Raw genomic sequence first — 22,025 nt, forward strand, 5'->3', positions numbered from 1 at the left:
ACACGTCCATAGGGCCATGCATCTTCCGAAATCCATAGGAGAGAATAGTTCCTTGACTTTTCTGGTGGGTGCTGGCAATCCTTGGCATTCCTTGGTTCATAAATGCATCACTTGAATCTAGAGCCCGTGTCATCACATAGCCACCTTTTCCCTATGTATCTCTCTTTCCTATTTATAAGGACACTAGTCATTGGATAGAGGGTTCATCATACCCCAATATGACATCACCTTGACGTGTCACATAACAATGTTTCGGTCAACAATGGACCACATATACAACAGTGGTCCCATAAGATTAGAGTGAAGCTGAAAAATTCCTATTGCCTAATATATCTTAGCCATCATGACATCATAGCACACTGTGTTACTCACAGGTCTGTAATGATGCTGGTGTCAATAAACCTACTGCATTTTATACTGCATATAAAAGTATAACACAATTATGTACAGTACACAGTACTGTACTTGATAATGATAAAATGACTATGGTACTGGTTTATGTAAGTACTACACTTTATTTTCTATTGTAATTTTAGAGTGTATTCCTTCTACTTATAAAAAGAAAGTGAATTGTAAAACAGCCCTAGGTAGATCCTTCAGGAGATATGCCAGAAGAAGGCATTGTTATCATGGGAGATGACAGCTCCATGTGTGTTACTTGTTATTGCCTTTGAAGACCTTACAGGGGACAAGATGTAGAGGTGAAAGACAGCAATATTGATAATCCTGACCCTGTGTAGGCCTAGGCTAATGTGTGTGTTTGTGGCTGAGTTTCCTTTTCTTTTTTTTTTTTTTTTTTTTTTTTCCTGAGATGAAGTTTAGCTCATGTTGCCCAGGCTGGAGTGCAGTGGTGCAATCTCGGTCCACTGCAATCTCCGCCTCCCAGGTTTAGGTGATTTTCCTGCCTCAGCCTCCCAAGCAGCTGGGATTACAGGCACCTGCCACCACATCTGGCTAATTTTTTTTTTTTTGGATTTTTAGTAGAGACAGGGTTTCACCATGTTGGCCAGGCTGCTCTTGAACTCCCATTATCAGGTGATCCACCCACCTCGGCCTCCCAAAGTGCTGGGATTACAGGCATGAGTCACAGCATCTGCCCTTAGTTTTTAACAAAAATATTTTAAAAGTAAAAAATTTAAAAAATAGAAAAATGCTTATAGAATAAGGATATTAAAAAAGAAAGCGTTTTACAGATATACAATGTGTTTGTTTTATGCTAAGTGTTATTACAAAAGAGTCAAGAAATTTAAAAAATGTAAAGCTTATAAAGTAAAAAAGTACAGTAAGCTAAGTTTAATTTGTTATTGAAGAAAGAAAAATATTTTTGGTAAATTTAGTGTAGCTTAAGTGTACAGTGTTTATAAAGTCGACAGTAATGTCCTAGGCCTTCGAATTCACTCACCACCCACCTAGAGCAATTTTCAGTCCTGGAAGCTCCATTTATGGTGAGTACCCTATATAGGTGTACTATTTTTTATCTCTTATAGCCTATTTTGGCTGTACCTTTTCTGTTATCCCTAGATACACAAATACTTAACATTGTGTTATAATTGCCTTCAGTATTCAGTACAGTAACATGCTGTACAGGTTTGTGGCCTGGAACCAATAAGCTGTATATACCGGGTGTATAGTAAGCTATGCCCAGGTGTATAGTAAGCTATGCCATCTAGGTTTGTGTGAGTGCACTCTGTAATGTTCACACAATGACAAAATCACCTAATGATGCATTTCTCAAGATGGGTCACCATTGTTAAATGACACAATAGTCATTACATCTGCAGTGACCCTATTTCCAAATAAGGTCATCGACTGAGGTCCTGGTGATTAGGACTTCAGCATATCTTGGCAGAGAGGGTCACACAATTCAACCCATAACAGTCAGGTATGAATAAATATTTCTATACTATACAAAAATCAACAATATTCTTTTTTTCTGAGACAGAGTCTCATTCTGTCTTCCAGGCTGGAGTGCAGTGGTGTGATCTTGGCTCACTGCAGCCTTGACTTCCCAGGCTCAGGTGATTCTCCCACCTCAGCCTCCTGAATAGCTGGGAATACAGGTGCACCCCACCATGCCTAGCTATTTTTTTTATATTTTTGTTTTAGTAGAAATGGTGGTTTCTCCATGTTGCCCAGGCTGGCCTGGAACTCCTGAACTCAAGCAATCCTCCCACCCCGGCCTCCTGAAGTGCTGAGATTATAGGTGTGAGCCACTTCAGCCGGCCAAAATCAATACTAAATATGAAAATAAAAGTTAGGCCAAGGCAAGGAGGAGTGGTGCGAGTGTGGGGAGCTGGAGAGCACTCACCTATCTAAAGGCATGTCCAGCACGCAGCAGGAATGGGGGCAGCGTAGTCCCATCTCAGACTCCTTTCTAGAAAAGCTGAAGGTCTGGATTTTCATGTGAAATCTTCCAGTGTTAAAAGGTTGGCATCCACATGGAATCAAATAAAACCCTTTTGTAAGCTGAATTCAGCCTGTGGATTGCTGGTTTAAAAATTCAGGCCTATGGAGATCAGAGAGGGTTTCCTGAGCAAGATGATTTATTCTCAGCTTTGGAAACAGTTCTCTCTGGCTGCAGTAGAGTTTAAGGTGGGGAAGGGAAGGGAGATAAAACCGGGGATAAAAAGAGCAGCTGGATCCTGGCAGGCCTCACAAGCCGTGTTGAAAGAATTTATGTTTTATTTTTTATTTTATTATTATTGTTATTATTTTGATTCAGAGTCTAACTGTATCACCCAGGCTGGAGTGCAGTGGCATGATCTCGGCTCACTGCAACCTCTGCCTCTCAGGTTCAAGCAATTTTCATGCCTCAGCCCGCCGAGAAGCTGAGATTACAGATATCCACCACCACACACAGCTAATTTTTGTATTTTTTGTAGAGGTAGGGTTTCACCATGTTGGCCAGGCTGCTTTCAAACTCCTGGCCTCAAGTGATCCGCCTGCCTTGACCTCTCAAAGTACTGGCATTACAGGCATTAGCCAAACGTAACACAGAGAACCACTGATGGGTTTTAAGCAGGGGCGTGGCATGGTCAGATTTGCAACATGCCCAACACTATGAGCCACCTCTTCTGGACCCCAGTGGAATCCCTCTCCAGATCCCCAACCCTCAGGAGCAGAGGTGACCCCAGTTTGGGGGCTGCACCCTGTCCTGCACAATCCTGTCTCAGGGGTGGCTTCTGGTTAAGAGTGACCTCTCATATTCTCATCAGATCTGCAGAAGCTCCTGGAGATGGTTCGGGAAGATGCCCGGAGGACAGTCACAATAGAAAATGGGATGCAAAGAAAAGCACCCAGGTATGTGCTCTTGACTTCTGGGGCAAATAAAGCTTAGAATAATAGCAATCACATTAACAGTAGTAGTTGCCAACTGTTGAGCATTTTCTCTGTGACAGGCACTGAGCTGTGTTGTTTATGTGTATCACCTCTCTGAGTTCTTACAATAATCCTACAAGGTAGGTACTGTTATCTTTATTTTACAAGTCAGGAAATGAGGCTCAGAGAGCCTATGTGACTAGTTCAAGGTCACTCAGCTAGTGATTGATAAGGCCATGACTCTAATCTAGACCTTTCTTACCAATTTATTTTTGTCTCTGAGACAGGGTCTCACTCTGTTGCCCAAGCTGAAGTGCAGTGGCACAATCATAGCTCACTGCAGCCTCCAACTCCTGGGGTCAAGTGATCCTCCCAACTCAGCCTCCTACGTATCTGGGACTACAGGCACACACCACCACATCTGGCTAATTTTTTATTATTTTGTAGAGACAGGGTCTCGCTATACTGCCTGGGCTGGTCTCGAAGTCCTGGCTCAAGCGATCCTCCCACCTTGGCCTCCCAAAATGCTGGGATTACAGGTGTGAATCACCATACCTGGCAAATCCAGACATTTCTAATTCCAAAAACCATTCTCTCTGCCATTCTGCCACACTGCCTCTCAGGAATCTTCTGGTTATTCATTCCTCCTTTGAGTGAATACTTATGAACATGTATGGGCTGTGTACTCTTTATTATTGTGAGAAGTGTCCATTAAAGGAAAGCTTGAAACTGTGAGAACAAATAAGAATGGCATTTGACCTAGCCTGAGTTGGGGATGGGGATCAGAGAAGTTTCCTTCAAGGAAGAAGCTTTAAGCTGAGATTTGGATAAAGCATGTAAATGAGCCAGCCTGATGAGGCTGGCATGGGTGGGTAGGGAGGTGGGGAAGAGAGTATTATAGGCAGCACATGTGCAAATGTGGTCAAAATGGACCACAACACCTTCAAGGAACTGAAATGCAGCCAAAAAGGGATAAAACTCAAGGATTCTGGTTTTTATTCTAAGAGCAGCAGGAATCCTTTGAAGTTTCAAGCCGGCAACCGATACGATTAGCTCATAAGGAGGTACTATCAGACTTGAACCTAAGACATCCTCTTTCTGGGGGGAAGCCTCGTCCACAGACTTCTGACCTCTAAAAGCCCCAGAGAGCATACAGCCTACAGCCAGAGTTCCCTTCCCAAGTGTGGATTCCTTTAAGTAAGCAAATTCCTTCCTGAAAATAAATGAGGCACTAGAAGAGGTTCATCATCGCCTTCAGCCCACTGGGATGCCACCTATAACTTATTGGTTATTGTTATTACCATAATTACAGTTCACTGCACACTTTCACATGCATCACACCTCCTCTCTGCTTGTGAATGATGAATTCGCTGGCTGCTGCCTCAACACTCATTGGGGCTGCTCTGGAAGGTGGCACTTGGAGGCACTCAGAGACAACGTTGACCCATAAGGCCCCCACTGCTGTGCCTGATTTATAAGCATTAGAGACAGACAATAATAATGAAGCATCAGCTCAATAAGGCTCCTTCCTTTGTAAGAACTCACAGCACAAGCACTGGCTTTGGAGTCAGACTGATGTGGATCCAAAACCTGTTGCCCTTGGACAAGTCACCTAGCCTTTCTCTAAACCTCTGTTTTCTCATCTACAAAATGAGATTGTGTCGCATCAAAGCTTGGCTTTGGAATCAGACAGACTAAGATCAGGCTCCATGGCCATGACCGATTGCCGGGTGATGTTGGGCAAGCTGCTTCACCTCTCTGAGTCTGATTCTCATTCTGTAAAATGAGGCTCACTAGCAGCCCATCCCAAAGGGTTGTAGTGAGAATTAGATAATATTATCCCTGTAAAATATTACTAATGTTATGGAAATAACATCTACTTCAATGAAACATTTTAAGCATTTAATCAGATAATGCATTTATTTAACACATTAGCATGTGCCCGGCATAGCATAAGTATTCAATAAATGGCAGTGAGGTTGGTGGTGGGGATGGTGGTGAGGACGGTTGTTACTTTTATCTCACACATGTTGCCCCACGGAATCTTCTCCTGCTGAGACAGGTACATTCACCATTACCATCACCCCATCTCATAGATGTCAAAGAGCAACAAGCAGTGACTTCCATAAGGTCTTCAAAGACAAAACCACTCTAGAACCTGGTTCTCATGAGACCCATCACATGGCATCTGCTTTCAATTTAATGATAAAATAACCATGGTTACAGGGCAAGAATGTGTTGAAGTTTCCCTTCCTCATTAAGTCCTCTGGGAAAAAAATCTCCCTAATCTTTTGCTAAGGCAGCAGACATTGAAGCTTCAGTGCAGAGCTACAGAGAGACGGTTATAGGAAAAGCTGCAGATTCTCTTTTGCCCCTCACTTTAGAAGCTGGATTCCTTTCTCACTTTAGATCCCAAATCTGCTCCCATCAAGGCTGACATCGAACTGTGGGGCCTTCAGAAATCCCTACAAGCCAACATATCCAGCCCCCAGCATCAAGGCCGGGCTGCCCCCTAGCCATCTAAAAATACAGGCTTTTCTTAAAATCTGGTAGCAGTGTCCCTGAAGATCAGATGCAGTTGGGGTACTTGTGAAAAATACAAATTTCTATGCCTCCTCATCCCAGAACCCACTGAATCAGGATATCCAGAGGTAGTGATATATATATATATATATATATATATATATATATATATATATATATATATTTTTTTTTTTTTTTACAGAGTCATGCTCTGTTACCCAGGCTGGAGTGCAGTGGTGCGATTTCGGCTCACTGCAAACTCCGCCTCCCTGGTTCAAGCGATTCTCCTACCTCAGCCTCCCGAGTAGCTAGGATTACAGGCCTGCACCACCACACTCGGATAATTTTTGTATTTTTAGTAGAGACGGGGTTTCGCAATGTTGGCCAAACTGTTCTGGAACTCCTGACCTAAAGTGATCCACTCGCCTTGGCCTCCCAAAGTGCTGGGATCACAGGTGTGAACCACGACGCCTGGCCAGTAGCTGTATTTTTTTAACAAGCACTTCAGGTGGGCATTATTTCACAGTATTTTGCTGTATGGCGGGGAATTTTAGGAGAAAGAGAGAGAGAGAGAGTGTGTGTGTGTGTGTGTGTGTACCTGTGTGTGTGATCTAAATGCAGCTTCTGGGGCCCCCCTCCAGGCCCAATGTATTCAAGTCCCAGGAAATGTGGCCGAGGAATCTGTATTCTTAGCAAACTCCCCAGGTGAGTGCTGTGCTCAATAGAGTCTGAAGATTCTTGCTCTAGAGAGAGAATTCCCCCTCCTCCCACACGTAGTTACTGCACAAAATCTTCATGAATTCAGCGCCTTGTTAAAGGACTCATTTTGCCTTACAGCATCTTGTCAGTGCTGAAACAAAACAAGAGTAATTCTGCCTATAATGAAATGCAGACCACCCGCAAATCAAGGTAGGAAAGCCTGGAGCGAGCCTGCAGCAGGTGCCTCCGAACGCAGCCCACACTTACAGGGGCCACTGCAGGGACGCCGCTCCTCCCCAGACCATGGAAAGTGGGACAGGAAAGAGGGAACTTTTTCCTTCTTATGACCTAACTAGAAACAAGCCCCTTTACTGCAGGGCCAGGGGTGAGAATTCAGGTATTTCTCCCCAACAATTGTATACCATCAAGTTAAAATCTTCTAGTCATGGAGAAGTGAGGTAAGGAGGACGTGGCACAAGACTATGTCTCTTTCTCTCTACTTGGGTAATTTATAATGGAGGAGGTGGCGATCTTACCCCAATTTATTTGTTCATTTAGAGAATATTCTTTTTTTTTTTTTTGGTGGGGGGATGGAGTCTCATTCTGTCACCCAGACTGGAGTGTAGTGGTGTGATCTCGGCTGACTGCAACCTCCACTTCCTGGGTTCAAGTGATTCTCCTGCCTCAGCCTCCCAGGCAGCTGGGATTACAGGCACGCACAACCATGCCCTGCTAATTTTTGTATTTTTAGTAGAGACAGGGTTTCACCATGTTGGCCAGGCTGGGCTCGAACTCCTGACCTCAAGTGATCCGGCTCCCTCAGCCTTCTAAAGTGCTGGAATTACAGGCATGAGCCCAGCCCATTTAGAGAACATTCTTAGATTCCCCATCTGTGCCAGTAACTGTGCTAGGTTTGGGGGATTCAGCAGCAAATGAAACAAATACAAATACAGCCTGCCCTCATGGATCGCTGTGTCTGGGCTGGGGTTATAACCTTTTATGTGCCATAGACTCCTTGGAAGTCTGAGGAAACCTATGGACTCTTTTAAGAAAAATGTTTTTAAATGCATACTATACATTACAAAAGATCACTAAGAAATTTATAGTAATCTAGATTGCAATATTACAATCAAATTTGGAATATGGTAATCTATGCATGTCTTTCACAATGCGTTATATAACAAGACTTAACTCCTGTAATTTTGGATTACAGTCGAGTATAAATGATTTTTCAAATTATCTCTCAATTGTAACGTGATAGGCAAATACCTGCAATTTCCGTTTTGGTTGAAAGTTAGTTCAACTAAAGATGCAACTTTTTTCCCATCTGCATTCATGGACCCCTTGAATTCTACCCATGCTTAAGAACTGCTGATCTAATGGGAGAGTCAAGCATTTCTCAGATAATCCTACAGCTAGCCATAACATCATAACTGTGAACTGTTCTGAAAAAGAAGTAGGGGTGTTGAGTGCTAACCAACACTGAGTCTGATGTTTAAGCTGAGAACTTAAGGACAAAGGAGAATTGACTAGGCTATGAGGTGGAAAAGGTGGGAATGCTGTTCCAAGCAGGGGGAATAATGTGTGCAAAGGTCCTGGGGGAGGAGGAAGCTTAGGCTCAGGGGCACCAAGCAAAGACCAGTGCAGCTGAAACTCAAAGAGGGCCAGGCGGGGGGCACAGAGTGAGACAGGCAGAAGGGTTTTTTGTTGCTTATTTCTGTCTCTTGCTTATCACTCCCTAATAACACCACTTTCTTTACCTCCCACCTCCTCCCTGAATCACTGTCAAAGCTCTTGAAGAGAAGAGAGCCATCTACAGAAGGAAGGTCAGGGCCACCATGCTCCCCCAAAGGATTCATCTGCAGGGATTAGGGCAGCTGGTTGGAATCCAAAATCAAGGCTTTCTGGATATTGTTAATGGGGGTCTGCTTCTTACCCAAGTAGGATGAGGATTTGCCTACTAGGCCTAAGACCTCCAGGTCTAGTCCTGTGAGCTTCTGGGGAAACCAGCAAAGGCCAGGACCTTTTCTATGGGGAGGGGTCTGGAAAATGGCCAGGTCTGCCTGCCTAAAGAAGTTCCAAATGCCACAGGGCTAGAAGCAAAGGGTTACCCACACATCATATTAAAAAGGAAAACAGTCTTACCACCCCCTCCCTCCCTCAGAGCCACAGATAAAGTGGTCAGACAGTTTTCCAAGCATTTGGAAGAAAGAAGGGGAAACAGGGTCAGAGAGAAGGTGTTAGACAATGGTGCTGAAAGCCCAAGTCCCTAAACAAGGATCCTGGAGAAAGGCATGAGGGGGGTGGCGGGCAGGGGTAGGGGCTCTTCATCCCCCTCTAGGAAGCTTACCCAGGCAGAGTCACAGGAGGGGGTATCCATACGAGGATTCAATCATCCACACCTAGAAATGGTTGGATGGCATGATGAGTTGATGGGTCACAGATGAGGAAACCGACCATCCAGAAGGGAGTTGCTTGCTCACAGACTGACAAGGAGTAAAATGGATGTTGGGCTTCACTAAATCTGCACCTGGTCCAGTGTTAAGTGTTGGGCATGGAGAGGAGTGTGGAAAGGTCCTAAGACAATTCACCCTCCAGACAAAGAGAACAGTTTTACACAAATGAAACTGAGATCCAGAAAAGACGTAATCCCGACAATATGCAGAGGCGGAGGGTCAAAGTCAGACAGGAGAGTTCAGATATACAGGACTTGCTGTGGACCATAAGGCAGGGTAGGATTTAAGTAGGTAGAAAAGAAACAAAGAGGACCCTCCAGGAAGGGATATGGCAGGAGGAAAGGTCAAGAGGTAGGAAGAAATTCATAGAGTTCTGTGACTGGTGCTTGATTAGAGCCACGTCCCCTGCCTGAATCCTGGAAACTAGCAGGTGCCATGGAGGACTGGGGGCACTCTTTTCTTGAAAAGCAGACTCTGAGCAACTTGAAACCATCCTTTTGTGTTTCAGTGAGAGATCCAGCAGTACAAGTGCAGAAAGCCACATCCAACCAGTCCAGAAGAAGTCTAAAAAGTAAGCCAGGAGGGCAATGGAAGGAGCCACGCGAGAGGGAATGTCGTGACCACACCCTCTATCTTCCCAGGGGTGTAGAAATGACCCAATGCAGACTAGACTCCCTAAAGCCATAGACGATGCTGAAGGACAAGGGATCCCCCAGGTTTAGGGACTCATAGTCAAGCAGCTGAGCAGCAATGCAGACAATGGCAAGAAACTCCTCCGCTGTGCCAGGCACCATGAAAAGCATTCTGTCTTCATTACCTTGCTTGTTCCTCAAAACCGATCCTATGAGGCAGGAGCACTATCCCATCTTATAAAGGAGCAGGCTGAAACCTGGCCACGTGAAACGTCTTGCCTGAGGCCACACAGATAAGAAGTGGTGAAGCTGGACTTTGAGCCTGAATCTCTGAGCTCCAAATTCCATCTCCCGCCCTTAACATTTGCTGGGCTCCAGTGACCAGTTGTCCCACTATGGGCTCATTTAATTGGGTCTGAACGACCATCCTGATGCTATTGGGAAGATCTGTCCTTTCTACATCCAGGGAGATTCTTAGGGAGGCTCCAGGTGAGGGCAGAGAACCCAGGTGGCTACAGGGAGTCCCCCATGCAGAGCACCTTGGGGCCAAGGGGGGCCAGAGTGGGACCCAGGTTACTAGGGGACATTCCTGGGCTCCATCCCCCAAGCCCTTCTTATCTGTGTCCACAGCCGCACTAATTGTGACATCAACATCCGCTACAAGAGTGGGGTGTGTAACACCATGAGGGCCAAGTTTTACAGCGTAGCCCAGGAGGCTGGCTTCTGCCTGCAGGACAAGATGGAAATCCTCATGAAGTAAGGGCACATATCTATCCATTCATTCAAACGGCATTCAGTGGGTACCTACTATATGCCTGCCAGGTGCCAGGTGCTGGGGCTATATCACAAACAAGAAGAATTTGTTCTCTGTCCTCAGGGAGCTCACAGTCTCCTGGAAAATATGGGCAAAAACAAAATAACTGCATCCGTAAATATATAGGTACAAATTCTAATCATTGTCCTACAGTAAGAGAACAGGGTGCTATGAGACAGAGAGATAGAGAGCATAGGTACCTAATCTAGATTGGGAAATCTGGGAAGACCTCTCTGAGTAGGTGACTTTTAGGTGAGCCCTGAAGGATGAGGAAGAGCCAGCAGTGTGATGAGAAGGTGGAATGACATTCCAGGTAGAAGGAAAAGTGTGATAGTTTACTGAGAATGATGATTTCCAGTTTCATCCATGTCCCTACAAAGGATATGAACTCATCATTTTTTATGGCTGCATAGTATTCCATGGTGTATATGTCATTCTCAGTAAACTATCGCAAGGACAAAAAACCAAACACCGCATGTTCTCACTCATAGGTGGGAAGTGAACAATGAGAACACATGGACACAGGAAGGGGAACACTACACTCCGGGGACTGTTGTGGGGCGGGGGGAGGGGGGAGGGATAGCATTAGGAGATATAACTAATGCTAAATGACGAGTTAATGGGTGCAGCACACCAACATGGCACATGTATACATATGTAGCAAACCTGCACATTGTGCACATGTACCCTAAAACCTAAAGTATAATAATAATAAAAAAGGAAGAAAATAAAAATGGCTAAAAAAATCTAAAAAAAAAAAAAGAAGAAGCAGAAGGAAAAGTGCATGCAAAGTCCCAAGTCTAGAATGGACATGGAGAATTTGAAGAGGATGGACAAGTGGTAGATGAGGGCTGCATCATGCAAGCCACAAATGCCAGAGTTATGATGTGGGATTTGATTTTAAGAGCACCAGAAAGCCACTGAAAGTTTTTCTTCCCTGTTCTGACAACCCAGTAACTTCCGCCCTTTCTAGCCTACTCCTTGACTCCAGAGACCATCCATCCTGATGAATGCATTTATACAACAAAGTTTGCATGATGGCCCGTTGCACTCTCATTCTCACAGCACTGATGGGCTGAATGATCTTGGGCTAGGGTTTGGAGAAGACTAATCCTTGCCCTTTCCTTCTGGGAGCTAACAGTCCAGTAGGGAAGACGGAAAAGTAAACAGGAAATTAGCACACAGGGGTCTGGAGGTTGTGGGAGGAAGCAGCCTGAACACAAAAGGGATGCCCCACCTGGCCCAGGACAGCCCTTAGAAAGATCTCCTTGGAGGAAACAGCAGTTTCTTTTCTTTTTTTTTTTTTTTTTTTTTTTTTTTTTTTGTGAGACAGGGTTTTGCTCTGTTACCCAGGCTGGAGTTCAGTGGCATGATCGTACCTTACTGCAGCCTCGAGTGCTAAGTTTTTTGATTTTTGGTTTTTGGGGCTTTTTTACAGGTAGGGTCTTGCTATATTGCCCAGGCTGGTGTCAAACTCCTGGCCTCGAGCAGTTCTCTCACCTTGGCCTCCGAAAAGGCCAATGGGTTTGCAAGCATGAGCCACCACACACAGCTGGAAACAATATTTTCAGTTTAATAAACATAGATGATATTTCCAGGGCACTTACTATGTACCAGTCATGGATGTAAGAGCTTTGTATTTATGTGTCATTTAATGCTCACAACAATCCTATGAGATAGGTGCTATCATTAGACTTATTTTGTAGATGATAAAAGTGAGCTCACAGATGCCTCTTGTCAAAGGTTCTCCAATGGCTAAGTAGTAAAGCTAGAATTCAAACCCAAAGAGTCATGCTGGACAAACTTGGAAAATATATTTCAGGATGTCATCCATGAAAACTTATTCAACCTTGCCAGAGAAGCCAATAGTCAAATTCAGGAAATACAGACAACTCCTGTAAGTTTCTACACAAGAAGATCATCCCCAAGACACATAATCATTAGATTTTCCAAGGTCAAAATGAAGAATGTTAAAGGCAGCTAGAGAGAAAGGGCAGATCACCAAAAAAGGGATCCCCATATGGCTAACAGCAGACCTCTCAGCTGAAACCCTATAAGCCAGAAGAGATTGGGGGGCTATATTCAACATTCTTAGAGAAAAAAATCTTCAACCAAGAATTTCATATCCAGACAAACTAAGCTTCCTACGTGAAAGAGAAATAAGATCCTTTTCAGATAAGCAAATGTTGAGGGACTTAATCACCACCAAACGTGCCTTCCAAGAAATCTTGAAAGGAGCACTAAATGTAGAAAGGAAAGGCTGCTATCAGCTAATACAAATACACACAAAAATACCTAGGGAAGTGAAAGATCTCTACAATGAGAATTACAAAACACTGCTCAAAGAAATCAAAGACACAAACAAATGGAAAAATATCCCATGCTCATGAGTAGGAAGAATCAATATCACTAAAATGGCTATACTGCCCAAAGCAATTTATAGATTCAATTATATTTCTATCAAACTACCAAAAAGACATTCTTCACAGAACTAGAAAAAATTATTTAAAAAATTATATGGAACCAAAAAAGAGCCTGAATAACCAAGGCAATCTTAAGCAAAAAGAACAAAACTGGAGGAATCACGTCACCTGACCTCAAACTATACTACAAGGTGACAGTGACCAAAACAGCATGACACTGGTACAAAAACAGGCACATAGACTGATAGAACAGAACAGAGAGCCCAGAGTAAGGCTGCACATCTATGGCCATCTGATCTTTGACAAAGGTGACAAAAACAAGCAATGGGGAAAAGACTCTCTATTCAATAAATGGTGCTGGGATAACTGGCTAGCCATATGCAGAAGATTGAAGCTGGACCCCTCCCTTACACCATACATAAAAATCAACTCAAGATGGATTAAAGACTTAAATGTAAAACCCAAAACTATAAAATCCCTGGAAAAAACCTAGGCAATGCCATCCTGGACCTAGGAATGGGCAAAGATTTTATGACAAAAACATCAAAAGCAATTGCAACAAAAGCAAAAATTGACAAATGGGATCTAATTGAACTTAAGAGCTTCCGCCCAGCAAAAGCTATCAACCAAGTAAACTGACACCCCACAGAATGGGAGAAAATATTTGCAAACTACGCATCTGACAAAGGTCTAATATACAGCATCTATAAGGAACTTAAAGAAATTTACAAGAGAAAAACAACCCATTGAAAAGTGGGCAAAGGACACGAACAGACACTTTCTTAAAAGAGGGCATACGTGTGGCCAAGAAGCATATTTTAAAAAGCTCAACATCACTGATCGTTAGAGAAATGCAAATCAAAACCACAATGAGATACCATCTCACACCAGTCAGAATGACTATTATTAAAAAGTCAAAAAATAACAGATGCTGGCAAGGTCACGGAGTAAAAGGAATCCTTATACACTGTTGGTGGGAGTGTAAATTAGTTCAACCATTGTGGAAAGCAGTATGGCTATTCCTTAAAGAGCTGAAAGCAGAACTACCATTTAATCCAGCAATCCCATTACTGGGTATATACTACCCAAAGGAATACAAATCATTCTACCATAAAGACACATGCATGTGAATGTTCACTGCAGCACTGTTCACAATAGAAAGGACACAGAATCAATCTAAATGCCCATCAATGACAGACTGGATAAAAATTTGTGGTACATATACGCCACGGAATATTATGCAGCCATAAAAAAGAATGAGATCATGTATTTTTTGGGAACGTAGATGGAGCTGAAGGTTATGATCCTAGCAAACTAACACAGGAACAGAAAACCAAATACCACATGTTCTCACTTATAAGTGGGAGCTAAATGATAAGAATTTATGAACACAAAGAAGGAAACAACAGACACTGGAGTCTACTTTGAGGGGGAATGGTGGGAGGAGGGGGAGGAGCAGAAAAAATAACTATTGGGTACAGAGCTTAATACCTGGGTGATGTAGTAATAGGTACAACAAACCCCCGTGACACATGTTTATCTATGTAACAAATCTTCACATGTAGCCCCAAATCTAAAACAATTTTTTAAAAAGTCATGCTGGAAAAGTAGGGTGGAAGGGAGTTTCAAGGAAAAGCAACAGCTAGGTCCCAGAAGTCAGAGGGGCACAGAGAGCCAGGGAACTGCCAGTAGTCAGGTGTGGCTGGGGCATACGGTGTTTTCAAGGTGATCAGAGAGCTAGACAAGCCAGATTATAAAAGGCTGTGATAGCCCAGCTGTGGAGGTAGAGCTTTATCTCCGAGACTTTGTTTTTCTTTCTTTTTTTTGAGACGGAGTCTCGCTCTGTCACCCAGGCTGGATGCAGTGGCGCGATCTCGGCTCACTGCAAGCTCCGCCTCCCGGGTTCACACCATTCTCCTGCCTCAGTCTCCCGAGTAGCTGGGACTACAGGCGCCCGCCACCACGCCCGGCTAATTTTTTTTGTATTTTTTTAGTAGAGACGGGGTTTCACCGTGTTAGCCAGGATGGTCTCGATCTCCTGACCTCGGCCTCCCAAAGTGCTGGGATTACAGGCATGAGCCACCATGCCCGGAATCTCAGAGACTTTGATCATGACCAAAAAGGATAAAATTCTGGAAGAGAAGGGATGGAAAGGATGAGGATAAAGCTGGAAAATGTGGGGGCTGAATAATTTAGAGTCTTGGAGAAGAATTTATTCTGAGTAAACTGAAAAGCCATTGAAAGCTGTATGCAGTGGGGTGACATGGTGATATTTATAATATAAAGTCTCATTGGAGAGACAGAACATAGGCACAGGATGATAAAGGGAGTGGGGAAGGGAGGAACCAGCACGAGTTAACACCTACTGTGTGTCTGGCATGAATCTCAACAGTTCACACACATTATATCGCTTAATCCTCACCTCTGGCAAATAGGAATCATTATTATTCCCCATCTTAGAGACTGAAAAGCTATGTAAATACAATCAGAAGTAGGAAGAGAATGAAAGCTAATAAAAAGTGACTAGATTTAACTGTGCTTAAACAGTGCTTCAGGACCTTGGAGAGAGCTGTATCCTCTTGTGGCAAAAGCCAGAACCTAAGTTAAAGACTAGCTGACAGGGTTAAGAAAAGCCTCATGAATGTTTAAGTCAGATCTCAAAGGGCAGCTAAGATGGTTACAGGAGGAGGGGATCTTATTCTTCTCTCTCTTTCTCATACAACCTTGTAGGCGCCAAGAAGACAGAGGTATCCAGAAGTTCCGTGCTTTTGTCCTTGTCTCAAATTTTCAAAAGGACATAGCAAAAATGAGACATCACATATCTGTAGTAAAAGGAGATGCAGAAGAAACTGCAGACCACTGGTAAATACACTAAGAACCACATAAGATGGTCCCGGGAAGAGGACAGGGTGTTGTTATTACAAGATCACTATTGATTCCACTGTCCTTCAAAGCATAGACAGGCATTACTCCAAAAGTGTCACTGGCCACCAGTAGGATCCCCCACCCCCCAGACACACTAAATCCAGAGGACAATCAGGCCCAAAACTCCTGGTTTCTGAAATCACAGATAATCCAACCCATTGTTTTCTCCATATTTACCTGCTGTTTGATTCAGACTTGCAAATAAGGACAACCTTGCCAGGCCCTGTGGGACAGGCAGATGAGGCATATCAACCTGAAAATTTCTACAGATTCTGAGGTCTATGGGGTGATCACTGCATCCCCCCAAGTAACATAATCCCTAAAAAATGCAAAATCAGGCAGTCATATCCTAGAAACACTGTGCCACAGCATAAGGATGATGATAAGTAACAACAAAAAAAGAAACATGAATTGAGTGATTACTGGATGGCAGTCACTAAAGCAATTTTCATAAATTGTCTATTTTATCCCCCCCAACAAAATAATACATATTAATCCCCATTTCACAAACAAGGAAACAGAGACTCAGAGGGGTAAATTCACTTGTCCAAGGTCACACCATCAGTTAACTGGTGAATTTAAGATTCAAACTCCTGTCTAACCTCAGTCTGTATGCTCATTTGCAATACAGAATTGGAATCTACTGAACTGTGGTGTCCTGAACCCCATCCATATAATGTGAAACAGGAACTTACGAGCAGGTTCCTGGAGTCTTTGCAGAGGTGTTGGAACTTCTACACCTCCTCACATCCCAGAACATCACTTTCTCACAAGCAATGTCTGGCCCTGAAGATACTTGAGTCTTCTAAGAGGGACCCTCTTATGAAAGGGAGTAAAGGGTCTTCTGCAAACCCTCTTCCCTCTGTGGGAGGGAAGTTGGGAGGAGGAGGAAGGGTGTTATGATCTAACTCACATAAAGGTATTACAGAAGGAAATTAATGCTGGTCCTCCCACAGTGAGATTCAGCCCACAAATCTAATGGTGGAATTTCTGTCATTATTATGGGGGAATTAATTGCCCTCCATAGTAATGTTAAAATCAAGTCAAACAGACCACAGCCTAGTAAGGACGATGCTGAGTTGTAGTTGTTCATGCATCCAATTACTCATTCAGTCTTTCAAATGATAGTTATTGAGCACCTACTAGGAGTTAGGCAGTATTCTAGCAGTCTGAATACTGAATAACTCAGACAAGTTTCCTCTTCTCCTCAACGAGACTTTATTCTAAACAAGGAGGCAGGAATCAATATAATAAATATATATCCTAGAATATAAAGCAGTATGAGAAGCCCAAAACATAAAATGGATGATCAACTTCATCTTCAAAATTTTCCACAATGGGCACATATATAGCAAGGGGTGAGGGAGTTTTTAAGAGATCTACCAGCCTTAAGACCTGATCACATCTGAACCATCTCCTTAGGTTAGACCTAAGGTAGATGAGACCAAGTAGGTTCTTCAAGGATGGATTCCAAAACTACTCTCACATTCACATAACACTGAAATAGACAAAACTTTGACCCAACCTTGCTCATTAATCAAAGAGATAGAAAATACACACACACCATCTTGTGTGTGAGAGCATCCTGCATCCTAGTAGACATCCCACAGATGTGTGTACATCCACTCCGACCTGATTAACCCTCAGAAGTTTCAGATCCCAAAGTCCATTTCTTTCTTCTAACATTTCACATTGTCTGATAGAAAAATTACAAATACATCCCTTGAAATTGTACCTTTGTTTTATTTTTTAATGAAATGCAAGTCATTCTCCATCTTTTCCTATACCTAAAAGTAAAGAAGTGCCTGATCTGTGGGTCACAGAGGAAAGGTCCCTAGATAAAGAATCCTGCTGCCCTGGAGACATCACAGAGAGCAGAAAGAGAAAGTGCAGGTGGATGGCCAGAGGTGCTCAGATCTTCCAGCAGCTGCCTAACTTGTCCTCTCCTTTTGGAATTGAAGGTACTTTGATCTGTTGTCCAAACTGCCAGAGGATCTAAAGAACTTCCGCCCCGCCAAAAAGATCCTGGTGAAACTGCAGAAGTTTGGAGAAAACCTGGACTTGCGGATTCGACCCCATGTCCTCCTGAAGGTGCTGCAGGATCTGAGGATTTGGGAACTGTGCTCCCCTGACATCGCTGTGGCTATTGAGGTAAACACCACCTCCTTCCCCTCCACAGTGTTTCAGGTGTCCTCATTCAATCACCTCTCAACATTCAGGCACTGTTTAGGTGCTGGGGACACAAAGGCCCCTCATTTATGGAGCTCATATTCTAATAGTAGAGGGATTGTCCCATTACCTGGTTGCCCAACTCCAATTGCAAGGGACATTATATTCTATATAAATGGTACCCCCTGGAAACTCAGAGGCTTTGGGGTGGCATAAAAAATGGGCAGTAATAAGGAGTCCTTTATCTTGCTACTAAAAGTGTAGTCCATGGATCAGCAGCATGGACCTCACCTGGGTGCTTGTTAGAAATGCAGAATTGCAGGTTTCAAGTCAATCTGCCAACTCCAAGTTTACATTTTAATGGGATTCCGGGTGTCTATGCACGATATAGTTTGAGGAGCCCCGTATGTAAGTTAGAAGGGATCTACCTTAACTCAGGCAACTGGAAAGGTGAATTTAAGGCAAGACCGGAACCATGAGAAGACGGCACCATGAAGAGAAAGGGAAAGAGCAGATGAAGAAGAGAAGACAGTGTGTGCAAAGATCCCAAAGCAGCACACGACTTGTTGGAAGAACTCACTGGCAGTCAGTGAGTGTGAAAGGAAGCAGGCAAGGAGTGCATAGTTCCCAGGGGATTGGAGAGGTCAATCTGTGCAGACCTTTGAAGGTCAAGATAAAAATTTAGGAGCCACTAAACAGTTTTCTGTAGTCATTCACCACCATCACCAGAAGAAGTTCCTGGTGCTTTGTCAAAATGCATCAGCAATACAAGGACTCCACAGTAAGGTGTTAGCAGAGGTTAATGAAGTCACTTCTTTAATTTTATCAGATGGCATATGTGCATTTTAACAGGGCCTTCAATGCCTCCCTCCTGGTAAAGAAGTGACTCAAAAGGTCAAATTCCCAGGCTTTGACAGGCTATGGAGCATTTGACATTTTCATACCAGGCAGGCCCTTCCACAGAATCACCTGGGTGTGTTAATGAGGGCAAGGTTAGGGGTGGAAGGAGGGGGATGACTTTGTAGACAAATTCAAATGCCAAGACTCTACTCCCCCTGACTTGTGAGGCTCCTTCAGGAAAGATTCTAGCAGGTTAGGCCAAAACTAACTCTAGGGCACTTCCACCTTCTACTTACCAGTTATGGGGTCCAACTTCCACTTGAAGTTATGGAGGACTTGGAAAAGCTAGTCCCTGCACGGGTAAGAAGAGGGAGTACTAGGGGCTCCTCTTTTATTTGAGGTGAGTTCTCAGCCCTGACTAATAAAATTTAGCAAGCTCTTTTCCTAGTGAGAACATCACAGAAATTATTATTATTATTATTATTATATTGTAAGTTCTGGGATACATGCGTATAACGTGAAGGTTTGTTACATAGGTATACATGTGTCATGGTGGTTTTCTGCACTCATCGACCTGTCATCTACATTAGGTATTTCTCCTAATGCTATCCCTCCCCTAGCCCCCCATCCCCTGACAAGCCTCAGCTTGTGATGTTCCCCTTCCTGTGTCCATATGTTCTCATTGTTCAACTCCCACTTATGAGTGAGAACATGTGTTTGGTTTTCTGTTCCTGTGTTAATTTGCTGAGAATGATGATTTCCAACTTCATCTATGTCCTTGCAAAGGACATGAACTCATCCTTTTTTATGGCTGCATAGTATTCCATGGTGTATATGTGCAACATTTTCTTTATCCAGTGTATAACTGATGGGCATTTGGGTTGGTTCCACGTCTTTGCTATTGTGAATAGTGATGCAGTAAACATATGTGTGCATGTGTCTTTATAGTAGAAAAATTTATAATCCTTTGGGTATACATCCAGTAATGGGATTGCTGGATCAAATGGTATTTCTGGTTCTAGATCCTTGAGGAATCACCACACTGTCTTGCACAATGGTTGAACTAATTTACACTCCCATCAACAGTGTAAAAACATTCCTATTTCTCCACATCCTCTCCAGCATTTGTTTCCTGACCTTTTAATGATCGCCATTCTAACTGGCATGAGATGGTATCTCATTGTGGTTTTGATTTGCAAGTCTCTAATGACCAGTGAGGATGAGCTTTTTTTCATTTCTTTGTTGGCTGCATAAATGTCTTCTTTTGAGAAGTGTCTATTCATATCCTTCACCTACTTTTTGATGGGGTTGTTTATTTTTTTCTTGTAAATTTGTTTAAGTTCCTTGTAGATTCTAGATATTATCCCTTTGTCAGATGGGTAGATTGCAAAAATTTTCTCCCATTCTGTAGGTTGCCTGTTCACTATGATGGTAGTTTATTTTGCTATGCAGAAGCTCTTTAGTTTAATCAGATCCCACTTGTCTATTTTGGCTTTTGCTGCCATTACTTTTTGTGTTTTAGTCATGAAGTCTTTGCCCATGCCTATATCCTGAATGGTACTGCCTAGGTTTTCTTCTAGGGATTTTATGGTTTTAGGTCTAGCATTTAAGTCTTTAATCCATCTTGAATTAATTTTTGTATAAGGTGTAAGGAAGGGATCCAGTTTCAGCTTTCTACCTAAGACTAGCCAGTTTTCCCATCACCATTTATTAAACAGGGAATCTTTTCTCCATTGCTTGTTTTTGTCAGGTTTGTCAAAGATCAGATGGTTGTAGATGTGTGGTGTTATTTCTGAGGCCTCTGTTCTGTTCCATTGGTCTATAATTCTGTTTTGGTACCAGTAACATGCAGTTTTGATTACTGTAGCCTTGTAGTATAGTTTGAAGTCAGGTAGTGTGATGCCTCCAGCTTTGTTCTTTTTGCTTAGGATTGACTTGACAATGTGGGCTCTTTTTTGGTTCCATATGAATTTTAAAGTAGTTTTTTTTCCAATTTTGTGAAGAAAGTCATTGGTAGCTTGATGGGGATAGCATTGAATCGATAAATTACCTTGGGCAGTATGGCCATTTTCACGATATTGATTCTTCCTATCCATGAGCATGGAATGTTTTTCCATTTGTTTGTGTCCTCTTTTATTTCGTTGGGCAGTGGTTTGTAGTTCTCCTTGAAGAGGTCCTTCACATCCCTTGTAAGTTGGTTTCCTAGGTATTTTATTCTCTTTGTAGCAATTGTGAATGGGAGTTCACTCATGATTTGGCTCTCTGTCTGTTATTGGTGTATAGGAATGCTTGTGATTTTCCACATTGATTTTGTATCCCGAGACTTTGCTGAAATTGCTAATCAGCTTAAGGAGATTTTGGGCTGAGACAATGGGGTTTTCTAAATATACAATCATGTCATCTGCAAACAGGGACATTTTGACTTCCTCTTTTCCTAATTGAATACCCTTTATTTCTTTCTCTTGCCTGATTGCCCTGGCCAGAACTTCCAACAGTATGTTGAATAGGAGTGGTGAGAGATGGCATCCCTGTCTTGTGCCAGTTTTCAAAGGGAATGCTTCCTGTTTTTGCCCATTCAGTATGATATTGGCTGTGGGTTTGTCATAAATAGCTCTCATTATTTTGAGATATATTCCATCAATACATAGTTTATTGAGAGTTTTTAGCATGAAGGGCTGTTGAATTTTGTCAAAGGCCTTTTCTGCATCTATTGAGATAATCATGTGGTTTTTGTCAATGGTTCTGTTTATGTGATGGATTACATTTATTGATTTGCATATGTTGAACCAGCCTTGCATCCCAGGGATGAAGCCGACTTGATCGTGGTGGATAAGCTTTTGAATTTGCTGCTGGATTCAGTTTGCCAGTATTTTATTGAGGACTTTCACATTGATGTTCATCAGGGATATTGGTCTAAAAATTCCCTTTTTTTGTTGTGTCTCTGTCAGGCTTTGGTATCAGGATGATGTTGGCCTCATAAAATGAGTTAGGGAGGATTCCCTCTTTTTCTATTGATTGGAATAGTTTCAGAAGGAATGGTACCAGCTCCTCTTTGTACCTCTGGTAGAATTTGGCTGTGGATCCGTCTGGTCCTGGACTTTTTTTGGTTGGTAGGCTATCAATTACTGCCTCAATTTCAGAGCCTGTTATCAGTCTATTCAGATTCAATTTCTTCCTGGTTTAGTGTTGACAGGGTGTATGTGTCCAGGAATTCATCCATTTCTTC

At 42.9% G+C, this 22,025-nt stretch overlaps 1 protein-coding gene across 1 annotated transcript in view; it reads left to right on the forward strand.

The window, feature by feature from the left end:
• Window positions 1-22,025, forward strand: part of CCDC60 (coiled-coil domain containing 60) — a 205,292-nt gene that overhangs the window by 177,080 nt on the left and 6,187 nt on the right. Inside the window, exons 8-13 of the mRNA XM_030821941.1 lie at window positions 3,216-3,300; window positions 6,679-6,750; window positions 9,505-9,567; window positions 10,259-10,384; window positions 15,596-15,727; window positions 17,752-17,941. Of these exons, the coding sequence (XP_030677801.1) occupies window positions 3,216-3,300; window positions 6,679-6,750; window positions 9,505-9,567; window positions 10,259-10,384; window positions 15,596-15,727; window positions 17,752-17,941 (668 nt within the window). The remainder of the gene's footprint in view (window positions 1-3,215; window positions 3,301-6,678; window positions 6,751-9,504; window positions 9,568-10,258; window positions 10,385-15,595; window positions 15,728-17,751; window positions 17,942-22,025) is intronic.

Source organism: Nomascus leucogenys, chromosome 10, assembly GCF_006542625.1.
Source record: "Nomascus leucogenys isolate Asia chromosome 10, Asia_NLE_v1, whole genome shotgun sequence".
NCBI classification, from domain to species: Eukaryota; Metazoa; Chordata; class Mammalia; order Primates; family Hylobatidae; genus Nomascus; species Nomascus leucogenys.